At 25.5% G+C, this 16844-nt stretch overlaps 4 protein-coding genes across 5 annotated transcripts; 2 read left to right on the top strand and 2 right to left on the bottom strand.

Moving 5' to 3' along the window:
• Positions 1 to 42: 42 nt before the first annotated feature.
• Positions 43 to 3653, bottom strand: csul (protein arginine N-methyltransferase 5). Of its 2 annotated transcripts, none has more exons than XM_031920232.2 (12): positions 3563 to 3653; positions 2786 to 2906; positions 2572 to 2690; positions 2287 to 2510; positions 2042 to 2221; positions 1753 to 1962; positions 1467 to 1675; positions 1221 to 1343; positions 973 to 1148; positions 681 to 884; positions 420 to 601; positions 43 to 354 (listed from the first exon to the last, which is right to left on the bottom strand). In XM_031920232.2, exons 2-12 carry the CDS (start codon positions 2872 to 2874, stop codon positions 202 to 204), a joined length of 1869 nt encoding a protein of 622 aa, XP_031776092.1. In that variant the 5' UTR covers positions 2875 to 2906; positions 3563 to 3653; the 3' UTR covers positions 43 to 201. The 2 variants fall into 2 exon arrangements, with proteins under 2 accessions (XP_031776092.1, XP_003690566.1); XM_003690518.4 differs by lacking the exon at positions 3563 to 3653 and adding an exon at positions 3155 to 3398.
• On the top strand, positions 3592 to 9225 carry Pep (Protein on ecdysone puffs). Its single transcript, XM_012494375.2, has 10 exons — positions 3592 to 3699; positions 4283 to 4641; positions 4732 to 4878; positions 5772 to 6001; positions 6612 to 6912; positions 6984 to 7142; positions 7204 to 7444; positions 7526 to 7723; positions 7798 to 7982; positions 8101 to 9225. Exons 2-10 carry the CDS (start codon positions 4288 to 4290, stop codon positions 8578 to 8580), a joined length of 2295 nt encoding a protein of 764 aa, XP_012349829.2. The 5' UTR covers positions 3592 to 3699; positions 4283 to 4287; the 3' UTR covers positions 8581 to 9225.
• Positions 9226 to 10523: 1298 nt separating this feature from the next.
• On the bottom strand, positions 10524 to 12687 carry LOC100868978 (selenoprotein F). The gene is made up of 4 exons (XM_031915117.2): positions 11341 to 12687; positions 11142 to 11260; positions 10940 to 11061; positions 10524 to 10846 (listed from the first exon to the last, which is right to left on the bottom strand). Exons 1-4 carry the CDS (start codon positions 11386 to 11388, stop codon positions 10665 to 10667), a joined length of 471 nt encoding a protein of 156 aa, XP_031770977.1. The 5' UTR covers positions 11389 to 12687; the 3' UTR covers positions 10524 to 10664.
• Positions 12688 to 12698: 11 nt separating this feature from the next.
• Positions 12699 to 16290, top strand: LOC147656881 (uncharacterized). The gene is made up of 2 exons (XM_086913034.1): positions 12699 to 15430; positions 15515 to 16290. The coding sequence occupies exons 1-2, from the start codon at positions 13238 to 13240 to the stop codon at positions 16061 to 16063; spliced, it is 2742 nt and encodes a 913-aa protein (XP_086769160.1). The 5' UTR covers positions 12699 to 13237; the 3' UTR covers positions 16064 to 16290.
• Positions 16291 to 16844: the final 554 nt, after the last annotated feature.

Here is a 16844-nt window from a genome sequence, read left to right as displayed (position 1 = left end):
GATTTAATATAAGTATTTAAATTAAAAAAAAAATACATTATCTATTTAGCAAAAACAATATTTATTTAAAAATTTATTATTTGAATCTCTTTTATTAAAAAAAAGTATAATAAAGAATATTTGTATTACAATTCTATCATGAATTATTAGAAAGATATTAGACTTCTTTTAAATACGTGAATTGCATAAATTATAATTAAATTATAAACCTATAGTATAAGAACGGCCACCAGGATTATGTATAGGTCCTGGAATAGGTTCGGTAATACACCATTCATACCAAACATTTTTAGAATTACATAAACGCCAGAAATGAACAACTATTTGGTCCCCAGCTTTTAATTGTATTGGTTCCTATAACAATAAATTATATTTTATATTTCTTTTTTTAATGATATATTAATATAAATTTATCTTACCCTAATTGGAAAAAAAATAGGAAACCAACTAAACATTCCAGGACTATGTGTGCTAGGTTCTATACTCAGAGTGATATTATTGAATAAAACGGTATCAAAATATCCAGAAAAGCCATGTAATACAGAATTTTGCTGTACTTTAAATATTTTTGTATCATATCTTGAATTATCGATAACACTTGCTGAAAATATAAAAATATTTGAAAAATATTTGATTTTTTAATTATGATTAATTAATAAAAATAATATTGATTTACTAACCATTATTTGGATGGTTAAATGTAAATAATGGTTGTGGTTTTGCTATATCATATTTATTTTGAAGATGAACTACATATGAAGTCTCGAAATGAGCCAAAGAATGTTTGTCTTTGTCTCTGCATTGTCTTACTTCATTATATAATTTAGATGATTGTACTGGTGCAATATATGATGTGTATGAAGTTGGTATACATATCCCATCAACTAATGTAAGAATAAATATAAAAATGAAAAATGAAAAATAATAAAAATTATTAATAACAATTATTTAATAATAATAATAATAATATACCTTTCAAAAACCGTTGAATTCCATCTAAACATTCTGGAGAAAGTTCATTATCACCAAAAGAACCAAGTAATTCTGATACCATAATATCAGCATTTTCAGGAGGGTTCCATTCTCTCATATCACAAGATACAACTGTTACTTTATTTTCCCAAAGATCTTTTTCTAATGCTTGTAAACTATATATATAATAAATTTCAAATTACATTTTTCTGCATAATGTAGAAAAATATATAATTATTAAATCTTACGTCAATATTGCATTAGGATTTTTTTCCACAGCATATATTTTAACCGGTTGTTTTGCTCTTTCTCCTGCATTTAAAGATGCGCGAACAAGAGGTCCTCTTCCAGCTCCAACTACCATTATTATTCTAAATATTAAAATAGAATTTTATGTTTTTAAATTATAGTAATTCATTTTTGTAATTAATTATAATTATAGAAATATAGTTATATATTATAACTATAATTAGTTATAATAATATACTTAATACATTTCTCTATGTTTGTCTTCTGTTTTGTCTACAATAGCAGAAATTGCTTGAAAAATAGCAGTTTGATATTTTGTATATTTAACAGGATCTTTTTCAAATACTTCATATGTTTGAGATTCAAGATTGTCCATAAGTGGTTGCAAAGGACATTGCAAATAATCTTCATAGCCCCGAGTATATCTTTCAATTAGTCCATTTGACTCACAATCCTATTAAAAATTATTAAATTTAAATAGATATATTTGTATTATCAGAAAATTAAAATCAAAAATGTAAAAAATTTTACCTTCCATAAATATTCTAAATAATTATGATAATAAGTAATACTTTGATATCGATTCTGTCCTGTGAGTATAAATTGTACTTCCAACAAAGAAAATTTTTTGACTAATGCCTGATGTGCCTTACTTAATACAGGATATCCTTTCTTATTTGTAATAAATAATGTTGTTGGAAAAATTAAACACTTAACTGGTTCACCTAACCACCTATCAATCTTGCAATTATATCAACTTTGTTACATTTATATTTTAATTATTAATAATATATATACAAAAAAATAATTTTTTACATACTTCTTCTTGATCAGGAAGATCATGACTTACAATTAATGCAACACCTAATTTTCTATTATAATCACAAACTACTCTAAAGGCATTCCACCATTCCCATGGACTTTCTACCATATTACATTCTTTTTCTCTGTAAGAATAAGCTTGTTTAATTGGATTTTCCATAGGTATTTGTACCCAAACCTGTAATAAAATGAATAGATATTACAAGCATATGATAAATATAAATTATTAAATTATAAATATACCTGTAAACTACATGTGCTTGAAAGTTTATCACAGATAATTCTACTAAGATTTGCATTTTCTTTTATTCCTTTTGTTAATTTAAAAGTAACTCCTACAAGACCTAAATGACTTGCCAAAGTTAATTCTTGCTTTAAAGTTTCTTCACTGTTTTTTTTTAAGCTAGGATTTTTTGAATCAACTTTAATATAAGGTGATAATTTACCAATGATTAAAGTATTCCAATCTATAAAATAAATAAGAATATTAATTTTATTAAAATTTTCTTTATTTTTTGACATGCTTACCAGAACTACATAAGACTATGTCTGGTCTGGTAAATGGACCATTACGATTTTTTGCATTTCCAGAAACAAATTCTCTCTTAAATAATGGATGAACAAGTGGAACACATATAAATTCATATCTGAAAATTAATAATAATAATATTAATAGTAAATTGAAGAATATAATAATAAATAATAAATAAATAATAATAATAAATCATAATTTATTATTTACTTGGATGAATTTGCTGTGAAAAGGCAATTACTTAAATCTGGAGCTGCACAAAAGTCAAGACCACAAGAAACTGGTCTTTGACTTGACATTATGCTTTATCATTAAATGTAAAAAATGAATCCTAAAAATATATTACAAATATAATTTTTAATAAAATTTATAATGTTGTTTTACAAACACCGGGTATTACCGGTATTGTTCAACAAAGAAAAATACTACATGACATATAATAATTTATAAATTATGTGTTATTATACTAAAATATAAATAATTGAATGAAAGAATAATTGATTAATAATAATTAAAAATTTTAATTTATATATATTTAATTACTATACATAATCGGAAAATTAAAAATCGTCTACACACCAATTGCACGTGTAACACTGTTATATGTAATATAAGTACTAGCAAAAAATATCAGAAATAGGTATTTTTATTAAATGCAAATAAACTTATATCGGTTTAAATAATAAAAATTTTGTAAAAAAAATAGATATAATTTAGATTTAAATATATAAAATTTATTTAAATTGTTTAATTATATTTGAATTTAAAAGAAAGAAAAATGCTTAAAATACTTAAAGTTATTAGTTCTTATATGTATATATTTCTATAATTTATTAATTTAATGTCAAAATAATATATATTTTTTTTATTATGAGATTATAATTTCTTTTTTATTTTATATATCATATTACGTAAATGAAAAAAAAATAAAAATTTTTTATACAATTTATTAAATTATGACATCAACCAATCAGAAATAGTACTTACTTTTGACATCGACCATTTTAAACGCCGCTTTTAATGCTCTAGTCCTGCTAGACGCTTCATGACTCCATTTCCTTGAGCTTTCCATTTTGCCTCCTTTTCTTGTGCTGTGATCGAAGTTGTTACTTTTGTGATAAATGGTATGTAAATGTTTATTTTTCAAATCAATTCGTAATAGAAATTATATATTGAAAATTGTAAATACAATTTAAATTATTCAAGTCTAAAATTAGCAAAAATTTGTACGATAATAAATATTTTTTTAAATTAAAAATTAACAAATAGTCACATTGTGGGAATGCGTCTTTTGATATGTAAAATATCAATTAAATAAATTTTAAATAATTAATTTTTATCTTATATGCAAATATTTATTTTTGTATTTAGTTAAAACATTATATGTAATTATAAATTTTTATTTTTTATATGAAAAATCAAATACTTAATTCATTACAAATTATTTAACTTCTCATATCTGAAACAGATATCTTTTCAGAGATACTTCTGATTTTTTATTTAAAAATAAGATTCAAAAACAAAATTATATAATAAAATATTTCTTAAATATTCTATTTTTATATTTAAAAATTGTTATAATTTCTATTATGAATAAATAAATAAATAATATATAAATTATATATAATATGGATATAAAAAATGTATTACTATATATAGTATATATAAGATATATTCTTGTATACATAATATATTATTTGATTTTAGATATAATGTCTTTCAACCGAGGAATAAAACGTGATTCCTTTGGGAATCGAAATTTTAATAACCGAGGAGGAGGTGGTGGTGGTGGAGGACGGGTTGGTAACATGGGAGGTGGTGGTGGTGGAGGAGGTATGGGTGGTAATATGGGAGGTGGAATGGGTGGTGGTGGTGGAGGAGGAGGCGGTGGAGGTGGTGGTGGAAGTGGTGGAATGAATCCTTGGGAAGGAGGAATGATGCCTGGCAGAGGAATTTTACCAACACCTAATAATAATTTGTCTTTAGCATCACCGCAAGCACAATTAGCAATAGCCAGCAATCTTCTCACAAATTTGCTTCGAAGTCAACAAGAAGTACAGCCTCAGGTAAGATAATTTTATTCATTTTTATGATTTTTGTTATGCTATATTATATGTAATATAATATATACATATTTATATTATAAAAATTTATAGCAGGTACCATCACTTCTTAGCCTTGGAAATAACTTTTCTGGACCAGGACCTAACTTTCCAAATCAACAGAATTTTTCTTCAGGGCGTTTTAATGATCGTCCTGTTAGACATCCTATGAAGAATCAACGACCACAACCATATAATAAGGTATGAATATATAATTTTTATTTGATATACTGTTCATTTTGATTGAAAAGAAAAATGTAAGGGCAACTTTTAGTCCACACTACTTTTTTTTTTTTTTATACGTCAACAACACCAATCCTTAGTTTGAAAGTTTGAAATTCTCCTTTTTATATTCATTGATCGATTCATTAATGAGGCTTTCAGTTAGTGGATGACATGCTACGTGGCTACCCTGTGCAGTTAATAAGTATAAGCAATTCTTACTACTGGACTAGTTATGTCAAAACTAATTTTCATAGGAGAAAATTACCATCTTAATGTTATTCACTAAAAAAACACGATAACAAGATGTGTGATTTCAATATAGAATTTCTCATTTTTAGTGGAAGTAACCGTGATTTTGGGTAACAAATTTCAGTATAGATATATTTCTCCTCTAACTTGGTTCATTTATAATCCACTCAAGTCTTCTATTCGTCATTGTAGCTAAAATTGATGGAAGAACAATATTCGAAAATATTGATTACAAGCTACATTGTTCACTGACTTAACTTCTTCTTCTTGTTGATTATTTTTCATTGAGCTTTATTGAGCTACATTCAAAGGATAAAAATATGTGTTTTATAAATATCATATCTTATGATCAATAAGATCATTGCCTGTACAAAGGATGCGACGATTGTATGCATCTTCAACTATCTGCTACTATTTTCCTTTTCCCTTCCACTAGATTGTGGAAATACTGACCTTTGATGTTCATTGGAACACTAAATACGTCCTGCTTCCGAATTGAGTAGTATATTTTTCTCCCTCAAATATCCCAATGGTTGCTAAAACCAAATTCAATTTGAGAAGAATCGCAATTATATCAGATACTTCTCATGACGGTTTGGTCATTTGACCTACATGACTAGATGGGCAATCGCCCCCGTGATGGCCCTGGTGGGCGACGTGGTCCATCTGCACAACAATCTCGTGCACCCCAGTCTGGCAATCAGCGTATGAATGGAAACCAAACTCAACATCACAACGATAAATCTTCTAAACCAATTCCTGCCTCTAAACAAAATCAGACTGCCAAAAAGGAACAGCAGGACATTAAGACCTCTGATAATGAAAAAACAGAAGCACCTGCTGTAACAAGGTAAGCTCCTGGTGATTGTGAATAGTTTCTTCAAACTTCAGTAAGTCTCATTCTGTCACCTATCTCTGTATGTACGATATTTGTTACGTACATATGGTATAATTGCTAAAGAATTAGCATTGTGTCCTTTCTCTTGTCTTTTAAAGAAATATATACATACGTATATATACATACATACATACATATATATATATATATATATATACATATGTCTACATATTATATGTTCACTCCTCATTGTTGATTAAACTCAACTCACATTTCAACTTTAAATTTAGATTATCTATAATAGTTTCATGACATTAGAATTTCATAATCATGTAAAATATTCCCCATGTATTCTTCTTTCAATACACTTTATCCAAATATTTGTTCATAATAATAGGTTGATTAAATGTTTTTACAGTTGTTAGAAGTGTGAGTTATCTTCTTTTAACTTAATATCATGCCCAATTTCTTTCTAGTTATTGATATTGATAATTTTGTATATGCGTGTTTTTAATAAAGCACATATTAAAGAAATATGAAATTAATATCATATTAAAAGAAATATAGTAAATTTAATTATCATTTATTATTATAATAAAAATTTTGTTTGTTTGTATATTAGTGAAGAGAACGAAGAATCAGAAGACAAGAAGATTGATTGGAAAGATATAAAAAAGGAAACTGAAGATGTTCAAATTGTTGAAAGTGAAGAAGCAAGAGAAAAATCTCAGGATGATGGACAACAAAAATCAGATAAACCTGCAACAGAAGAAATAGCAGCAAGGGAAACTAATACAATTGATAAGGATTCAAAAATGACAGGGAAGAAGTCAGAAGCTAGACATGCTGAAAGTCGTTATGCGGAAGTTCCAATGAGTCACATGTTCTGTCACATATGTAATAAACACATGTGGGATGGATATGTATGTATTTAGTATTTATTATATGTTATCAGTTTAAGCTTGACTTTATTAATATTCTTTTATTTTTTTAGTCTTTCGAAAATCATTTACGAGGACGAGCACATCAATTGATGATGGAAAAGTTAGATGAATCATATAAATTAAAAGTTGATTTGATGCGACATGAATTAAGAGTAGCAGAAGAACAACGTGAATTGAGCTTGACTAATTCAAAACGTCGTGGGAAAAAGGTAAATATACATACAAATATAATAAATTGATATTATTGCTTATTTTTATTTCTTTGTTTAGGTTTCTGTGGATCTTAATGTACGTGAATATTGTACAATGTGTGATTTAAATTTCTATGGAACATTATCTACTCATAGAAAGAGTGAAAAACATCAACAATTGAAAACATTTTTACATCCAAGATGTTTTCCATGTTTAAAAGAATTTCCATCGCGTATTGAATATGATGAGCATTGTTTAACTCCTGGACACATGAAGAAAGCCGTACAATGTGAAGAACAGCGGAAAAATAAAAAGAAAGGTATATAAAAAAATATTTAAAAGTATATTTTCAGAAAAAAATTATCTTATCCTTATTTCTTAATTGTTTTCATTCGTATAGAAAAACTTGCAAAAGGAGAATCTGAAATACGTACTGCCGAAGATGAAGAAAAAGATATTGGTCCTGATAATAAAAATGAAAAAGAAGAAGATATTACAGGAGAACAAGAATATATTACAGATATTGTTGAGAATTTGACCGAAAAGAAATTGAAAATTCCATCTTATAAATATTGTCGACAAAATCAAATTTTAATTGGTAATTAAAAACATTTAAATTGTTTTACTTTATTTTTTATTAAATTTTAATTTACAACATTTATTTTTTCTTAGGAAAATCTATGGTGAAAGAAGTTCAAGGATTTTATTGTGAAAAGTGTAGGAGATTTATGCTTTTAGCTGAAGATATGAATGCTCATTTACGTAGTATTACTCATTATCGAAATTTCGTACAAGAAATAAAAACCTTAACTTCGAATATGGAAACTACAGAACAGAAATCAACAGAGAAATCTGAGGTATAATTAAATAAATTAAAAAATTTATAAATATAAATTTATAATTTATATTAAAATGTAAAAGGCAATATTTTTCTTTTCTTTTTTTTTTTTTTTTTTTTTTCTTTTTTTTTTGCAGACTATTGAAAATGCTCAAGAAAATGATAAAGAATACGATGGAAACTGGAAACGTCGTAAAATAGCTAGCCCTGAAGATGAGAATAATATCGAAATGAAAGAAGTGCAAGAAAATAATACTGAGAATGCAAATCCTCAAAAAAAGACTGATGGAGATGAAAAATATGATCCACTCGAAGCTGATGCAGAATCTGAAGAAGAAGAAGTTCATGAAGTTGAAAACAACGAACAGTCTTCAGAAAACGTTATTAATACTCAAGAAAAGAAAACGCCGGTTGACAAAATGTGGGCTGATATCGATAATGATAACGAAGCGGAAATAGGTAATTTGATTGATGACGGAGATGAAAAAGAACATGTTGACCATGAAAAATCCGTTCAAAAATTAGATAGAGATCAAAGCCCACAAATAAAGTCAACACGTGGTCGAGGTTTTGCACGTGGACGTGGTACTCCACGAGCACGAAGAGCTCGACGATAAAATGATCTCTATTTTAAAATTAAATAAGCTTGGGTATATTCTATAATTATTATATTTCTTAGTCCTACATCTACTCTTAGATTTCATTAGTTTATTTAGTATTTTAAGCGGTCAATGTTTGCATGATTTAAATTTTCTGAAAAAAAAAAAAAAAAATGAAAGAAAATTTGCTATAATTGAATGATTATGGCTAACTTTTTATATGTACAAATCGGATATAGTAGCATTATTCATATATCATTTAATGCTATAAACATTTAACGCTATAACATTAAAAAAATATATAACTAATTTACCCAAGCTTGTTCGAAGTTTCTTAATTATACATTATCACATTGAACTTTAGTACATACAGATTGTTAAAGAATATGATAGATTTCAGAACTAAGGAAAAGAGATAAAAAGATATGCTTTTATGTACTGACTGACATTGGTTATCTTGTAACTATTCTGTATGGAAAAATATTATTAGTAAAATATTTTTAGTAATTAATTTCTTGCGCTGGAATTTAATTCATCAATAAGCATGTCTAAATAATCTGTTATATTTCCATTAAGTCCTAAACTGTGTGATTACAGTAAACATATTTTCTGACACATTAATGAATTCGTCAGAATAATCAAATAAATAGATTCTTACAAGAATGGATACATGCGTTTTTTTTTTTTTTAATATTACGAATTTATCCTACAAATATTTTGGATTTATTTGTCCAAAAACACATCAATTGTAATCTCCATAATCTATATTTATTTGAAAAAGTTTTGCAGAAGATGTTATTTCTATATAAATTTTATAAATTTGTATAATAAGTTATAATATTGTTTTCATTATCTTTATTAATCATCCATGCCAGATTTATATTTTTTTTCGAAATGGCAAAAAAATTCGTTATTTTTTTCACTATTTTCTATTTTGAAACAAATAATAGATGCAAATATTCTTTATTTAAAAATTAATAAAACTATCTTATTATTTTTACTATTTTGATTATAATTAATTATATTAAAAAAATTATTAAAATAATTTTTGTGATAAATGCAATATACGCATATGTGTATATATATATATATATATATATATACACAAAGATGTAACGTATCGTTCATTATATAGAATAGTAGATTCAACAGAAATAGTGATATACAATTTTTGCTCTTTTAGAATATATATAATTATAAATGTGCGAAGCACGTTATCCCAGCGCAAGTGGTTAAAACACATCTTTATCATTTTTTAAGTAACAATCAAATATTATGGAGATTTAAGATTCATTCCTAATAATATGCTGGCAAATCTCAAAATATCTTGGAATAAAATTAAGATAATATAAATTTTATTTAGTTTATGCCTAAATGTAATAAAATATTTGCCAATTAAGATTTATAATAATCGATATGGAAAACCAATAATTTTATTTGCTTTACAATTATATAATAAATAAGAATTTTATTACAGATCTATATCTTTTGTGACGTATAATATAAATTATAAAATATTGAAAATTTCAATTCCATTATTATAACAAACATCATAATCGCTATAAATTAATTTAATTCGTAATAAAATTTACGTCCATGAAAAGTGTTAGCTTTTATCAGCCATATATGTAATGTATCAATAACAAATGATATGTAACGTTTATAATTTCTTTATATTAATTATTCGTATTATTAAGTAGGAATTGTGCAAAATAATAATTGTCTATTAAAGCACCTAAATAATAAAAAGTAACACTACTTTTATATTATTTAAATAATTTTTCATTCTAACATTGAACTTTATTGAGTGTATAAAAAGTATAAAATAAAATAAAATAAATAAATAATAAATATAAAATAGTCTAAAAAAAAAAAAATTGTTTTATTTTACATTATTTAAATAATATGTTATATATTGTAGAATTAAAATATTCTTAAAATAAGAAAGAATTAATAAGTAATTAATGTAAACAAAAAGTTTATCTTTAAAATTATATATAAATTATATATAATTATAGAAAAACGTGATTATTATATTTTATTTAAAATATAATTTTAATAAAATAATATTTAATTATATCATTAAATACATGTTATACATGTTAATCCATAGAAAGATGAGTTGCTAAGAACTCATCAACAGAATCAGTATCCCATTTATGTATATCCAGAATATCTTCAACTTTATTGTCTGCATCAAATAATTTAATTATTGGATCTAAACCTCTAACATATTTTATTTGTAAATTTTTATATTTATTAGGTCTATTACTTTTTATGAATGCTATAAAAAAAAAAAACAGAATAAATGTGTTGAAATTATATACTAATAAGTATATAAGTCTTTATTTTTAAATATAATATAAAATAAATTTACCTTGAATTTGAGGATATGCACCAAATTTGCATGTACATACTTCGAGAACAGCACGTGGATATCGTTTTAACCCAGACGCATCGTAATCATCATCTTTTAAACAACATTCTTTGCAATTATTTCTACAATTTTTATGTATCATTTTTATTCTTTTGATATAAAATACAAAATTAATATAATAAGTATATTTATATATACTTACAGTATTTCTGTTAAATTATGTTTATTAAATTCCTCACAAGTTGAACAAAGTAAATTAGCTTTGTTGAAGCCTAAACTTTTACAATCATCAGCTGAAAATTCCGTTGATACAATATTTATCTAAAGAAAATATTATGTTATTTTTCAATTTATAATAATTTGTATTTAATAGGTTAAGTAATGATATTTTTATTTATTACCATTATTAAAATAAGTGAAAATATACGTGTTAATTCTAAGAACTTCATTATATTATTTTTTATATATGAAATATATAAAATGAATCATATGTAATTCTAAAAAGAGAATATTTAACATTAACAATTATAAATTCTATACATCATATACAGGACACACTAGAAGCATAGACGAGATATAAAATAGATTTAACATTCCGTAGAATTTTTTGTACTATTCATTCAGAAGTACACTTTTATGCTTTTACGATTTTGGTATCATTCTCAATATTACCTATTCGCTCAAAATAAGATTGCAATTTTAATAATAGTTTGAATTAAAAATAAATTTCAATATGAAATTATAGATAAAAAATGAAATAAATATTTTACAGAATATCTTATAGATTTAAAAAAGAATTTTGAACAAAGAAATGATGAAAATATGTTCAAGAAATTCAAGAAACACCGATTATGTATATTTTTATTATCTTTTTTACCTAACCTTATCTATCTATTAAAAATCTTAACAAAAATCTATTCGATCCAATTTTTATATGTTATATATTAATATACGTATTTTATATCATATATTTATAATCTTATATATTATAGGGAATATAAATATTTTGTGTGTAATAATAACTTATCATTTTCATTGTAATTTTTATCATCCATTATTGTTTTATATCGAATATCATCATCAAGTAACAGTTTATTTCGTTGGAATATTTCGCTTGTTTTTGGAAATATTAAAAAAATGACAAAAATTGAATAGTTTTGAAGAAAGTTTAATGCGTTATAATTATTTTTTTATAGATTAGCACGTTTTTTATAGAGATTAAAGCACATGAGAACAATTTAACTTTTCTACATAGAATCATATATTTTTTAATACATAATTAGATGCAGCATATTATTTTCAATATATATATATATATATATATTATAATATTTTAAATAAAATATTTATAATCACAAATTTAGAATATTAATTTAGAACATATTTATTTATATTTAGTAATCTTTTAAATTATATTTTGATATATAAATTATATTTTTCTATTGAGAAAATATAATATCGAAATATATTAACTCGTGCATTAAAAACTATATAATTTCATTTAAAAAGATTAATAAATGTAAAAAATATAGAATATAAAATATAATTCTAACTACTAAACTACTTTCTCTATTAATTTATTTTATAATTTTATATTAATTTAAACAATTATTATTTATTATTATTTACGATTATTATTTAATTATATTTTTTCGTAGATAGAATTTTTTTTTAAGATTAACATTTTCATTTTAGCTTCTAAAATTATAAAATTGTATAAACACGATTTCGATTTCGATTTTGCGTAAATACTTGTTAGATGGCGTAAGAAACGATGCGATCTTTTTCGAGGTTGGTATTTCAGAATACAAGACACGAAATCCCTTAAAATGTCTATTCTATATTTTCTCCTTGGTAGGAAATATTTAAAAATCTCTTTTCTTGGAATTTTTGTTGAATATTGAACTATCAAACTAATGAAGATATTGTTTTTGAATTTTAATAGAATTTAAAATATGTTTAAAATATCCATATAATATGTAACAAACCTGTAAATAATATAAATTTGAAAAGAAAAAAAAAAAAAAAAAGAATTTAATTTCATATTTATAACGAGACAAATTTCCAAAATATAAATATAACATTCAATAATATCATATCGTTTAATATTTAGATCTCGATCCATCGAAATACAATCGATGTTAAATCGCAAATGTAAGAAAATTTGAAGTAACCAAAAACTTGGAGTAACAACTATTTTAACAAGTCCTTATGAACAATAACTTATAAAATAGTAAAATAGTAGAAATGGATTCTTAATGGACAGTATAACATAAATAGTTTGAAATAACATATGTAATGCTGAAATTTTCAACTTACACAGGGATTTGGATTCTTACCATCCATCTTTTAATTCTGTCTCCTGTCATCAAAACCAAGAAATATAACATTGTTAATACTGAATTTTCCACATGTCACAATTACCATAATTATTATTATTCCCAAAATTGCGGATCATTAAAAAATTCTAATTACTTTTTTCTAAGTTTCACGCATGTTGTGCAAGACTTTATAAACGTTTTATTAAATGGTACATATATGTATGATCCATTATTAATTACGAACCGATTTGATGGTAACAATTCAAAAAATACAATTAATGATATAAAAAAATTGCAAAAATTATTGAAAAATAAATTAAAAAATATTCCAATTTATTCTAAGAGGTTATTAATGCCAAGTGCTTTGAAAGATACGATTAATCATTATTATTACACAAATGATTACACATTATTATCGTTCAATAACGCATTGTCAAAGTCCACGAAAGGGAATAACAACAAGTATCCGAAGTATCAGGTTGGTTACAGATGGAAACGAAGAACATTATGCGCAATTTTTAATAGGGAAAGATATTCTACGGAAAAATTGGAAAATAAAGAAGGAAGGGGGAGAAGGAAGACGTTATTAGATTACGATGAGCCACGTATTTTCACGAATGATAACGATGATTCCGATTCTTTAAAAGCACACGTACGAGTAAAAAGAAGGAAATCAGAGTCGGAACCAATTATGTATCGACAAGATTATTTGAAAGATTTGGCTAACTCTTTTCCTCAAGATATTCGTGAATCAATTGGAAAAAATTCTTACAACGATGACTCAACGGTAACGTTGCTCGACACAAGACGAGAAATTAATTATATTAACGAACATCGAAAGGAGAATGAAGATCGATCGAAATCGCATCTTAACGCTGCGATTTCTGCGTATGAAAATGACGAAGAAGATAAATCCAAGAGTAATAATTTTATCGGCTCGTCATCATCCGATGTAAGTAAAGTGAACACGTTAGAAAAGGAAAATATTGAAGAATTGATAGATGAGACACCAGATAAAGAGATTAAAACGTTGCAAAAATTACCGTTGATCAATATGCTCAATACGAATCGGCAGTCGGACGAAAATTCAGAAATTGAAGGTTTATCAGATCCTATGTTAGCGGTTGAATTAGTTAGGAAAAAACGAAACGATTACGCAAAGATAAGGGATAAAGACGACAAAGGGTATTTAAAAGAGGAAAATTCTCTCTCGTTTGATTCTCAAAATACGATCGATGAAAAAGAAAAATCTAAATCTAACGAAAAAAAACGATCGATACTCGGATCGAATATAAGAATTGATAAGAATTTAAATCCATCGGATTCAATTGAATCGGATATAAATGCAAATCTGCTACGGATCAAAAGAAAAGAGAGAGACAATTATGACGGAACGAAAGCAAAGTTGAAACGGAAAAAGAAAAAGCATATGGGAAAGAAACATGATGGATCGAACAATTTTCTACGATCGGTAAAAGACGTTCATTCGAAAGATATAAACCGGACGAAAATGTCTCGCAAAAAAAAAACGAATAAAGCGAAAAGCAAGGATAAATTGAAAAAAGAAAATACGATTAATGCGATAGATAAGAAAAATAATGAAAATAATTTTCATCATAGATTGATAAAATCGAAAAATTCGATCGATAGGAAAGATATCGAAAACGATCGTTTCTTTAAAAATATTGAATCGCTACCGGTACACGAAAAATTGAAGACATCTGATAAGGATAAAATGAATGACGATGTGTTGAAATATGATGTTTCGTCAATTGAGCGAGAAAGCCAAATAGAGGAAACGAGAAACAGTGATGAACATTCAAATACCGGAATAGACGAAAATACGAATGCGTTGATTCAAAAGCGAAACGAGAAGCGGAAAAGTTTCGTGGAAAGTAAAGAAAATTCGATTATTTTGCCGCCGCAAGATACAAAATTACGTATAAAAAGGGATAAAAATGCCGAATCGAATCATGGTTTTTTAAATAAAGAAGAGGAATTAAAATATTACGAGAACATTCGGGAGCCTGGCTCTGAAATAAATCGATGTTCTAATAGAGACAAAAATCAACTTTCAATCGTTAATGAAATGAATACGAATGAAAATAGTAATCGAGCGGTACGATCGATTGAAGAAGTTAAAGAGCTCGCGAAGAAATTAGTAACGAAAGTAGATATAAATATATATCCTTTATATATATATGTTTCCTTTCTCGTTTAATTATTCTTTCAATAAAAATAAGTTTCTTTTTAGGTAAGCGAGCTTCAAAATTATTTAAACCTCGAAGAAGACACGAAAAGTGAGAAAGAAAAAAGAAAAATTGAAACACGCGCGATAGACGATCTATGTTCGAATGTAAGCACTGCTTGTGACGCTTTTAAAGAATCGCCTAAAATTGTTCAAAAATGTATGTCGATAAATCATGAACTTGGATCTACAAAAACGTCGAAAATTCTCGAAAGAAAAGTGAATCCAACTCAAATTACCAATGAGCATAATAAACTCGTTAAAATTCCGAATAAAAATATTATGGAAAAAAAAAGATCGGTGAGTAGACGTGTCGTTAAAAATACGTCTTCAAATATTCCAAGGATAAGCCGTGAAAATGAAAATGAATCAAAATCAAATAATAAATGGGGCAAATGGACAGATTGGAGTAGTTGTAGCGTTACTTGTGGTAAAGGCCGTCAAATAAGATGGCGGTACTGTTTACGCGATTGTAGCACAGCAGAGACCGAGATGGAGGAAAAAGCTTGCCAATTGCCTGCTTGTCCACCAGGAAAATTTCTTGGTATATTTTGATAATTGATTATAATTGTTAACGATAATATTTTCCTTCAAAAGTAATGAAGCAAAATGGCTTCTGGATCGTCCACGTTAATCCTAATTGTCCGTGTACAATGTAAGATTTATATGATATGTTTTAGAAAGATAAGTAGATATAAAATGTATGTTGTAAAAAAAGAAAAAGAAAAATGAGAAGAGGGATATCGTTAATAAAGAAAGAATCAGAAGTAAACAAATTAAAATCTTGTTGATTTTACTTCTGAGTTATTATTTTAACAGTTAGAAATTTGCAGTTAAGAAATTATTATATTTAAACGAATAACTTCAACACTGTTTTGTAACAAATCGCATGATGTATATATATATATATATATATATATATATATATATTTTTTTATTTTATTTTATTAGCAAATACACAATATATAGAATATTTTAAACACAACTTTTTTTCTTCGTTCGTATTCACATGTAATGAAATTTCGTTGCTTACAAAACTTTATTGCTACTATATAGCCTAATCATTACAACGCGATAGTTTTATTTTGTTTTTCTTCCCCTTCCCCTACCCTCTTCTCCTCTTAATTTAATTTAAAATATCCCAAAATATTAGCGATTGTAAAGAATTGAGGTAATTAACAAATATTTTGTGATATCATTTGAGGATTTTTGTTCTTTCACAAATAATGTAATGTAATTTTATTTATTTTTTAACGGTCCATGTTTTTTTTCTTTTTTTTTTTTTTACATTAGATCTCTTATCGTTTACTTAACAACTTGTATTTCCCTCATTTAT

This window comes from Apis florea, unplaced genomic scaffold (genome assembly GCF_048593485.1).
Source record: "Apis florea isolate Af1SG1 unplaced genomic scaffold, ASM4859348v1 contig_3496_pilon, whole genome shotgun sequence".
Lineage (NCBI taxonomy): Eukaryota > Metazoa > Arthropoda > Insecta > Hymenoptera > Apidae > Apis > Apis florea.
Note: the sequence above shows the minus strand (reverse complement) of the source record. Positions and strands in the feature narration are given on the sequence as shown.

What these genes read in the sequence shown, in the direction of transcription:
- LOC147656881 (XM_086913034.1), top strand. Translation starts at nt 13,238, where the DNA reads ATGCTGAAATTTTCAACTTACACAGGGATTTGGATTCTTACCATCCAT. An exon ending in CGAAGAAATTAGTAACGAAA is followed by an intron (nt 15,431 to 15,514) that starts GTAGATATAAAT and finishes GTTTCTTTTTAG; the next exon opens with GTAAGCGAGCTTCAAAATTA.
- Pep (XM_012494375.2), top strand. Translation starts at nt 4,288, where the DNA reads ATGTCTTTCAACCGAGGAATAAAACGTGATTCCTTTGGGAATCGAAAT. An exon ending in AACACATGTGGGATGGATAT is followed by an intron (nt 6,913 to 6,983) that starts GTATGTATTTAG and finishes TTATTTTTTTAG; the next exon opens with TCTTTCGAAAATCATTTACG. An exon ending in GCGGAAAAATAAAAAGAAAG is followed by an intron (nt 7,445 to 7,525) that starts GTATATAAAAAA and finishes TCATTCGTATAG; the next exon opens with AAAAACTTGCAAAAGGAGAA.
- LOC100868978 (XM_031915117.2), bottom strand. Translation starts at nt 11,388, where the DNA reads ATGAAGTTCTTAGAATTAACACGTATATTTTCACTTATTTTAATAATG. An exon ending in TTTCACTTATTTTAATAATG is followed by an intron (nt 11,261 to 11,340) that starts GTAATAAATAAA and finishes TATTTTCTTTAG; the next exon opens with ATAAATATTGTATCAACGGA. An exon ending in TGCATATCCTCAAATTCAAG is followed by an intron (nt 10,847 to 10,939) that starts GTAAATTTATTT and finishes TTTTTTTTATAG; the next exon opens with CATTCATAAAAAGTAATAGA.
- csul (XM_031920232.2), bottom strand. Translation starts at nt 2,874, where the DNA reads ATGTCAAGTCAAAGACCAGTTTCTTGTGGTCTTGACTTTTGTGCAGCT. An exon ending in TTCACAGCAAATTCATCCAA is followed by an intron (nt 2,691 to 2,785) that starts GTAAATAATAAA and finishes ATTAATTTTCAG; the next exon opens with ATATGAATTTATATGTGTTC. An exon ending in ATTTAACCATCCAAATAATG is followed by an intron (nt 602 to 680) that starts GTTAGTAAATCA and finishes TTATATTTTCAG; the next exon opens with CAAGTGTTATCGATAATTCA.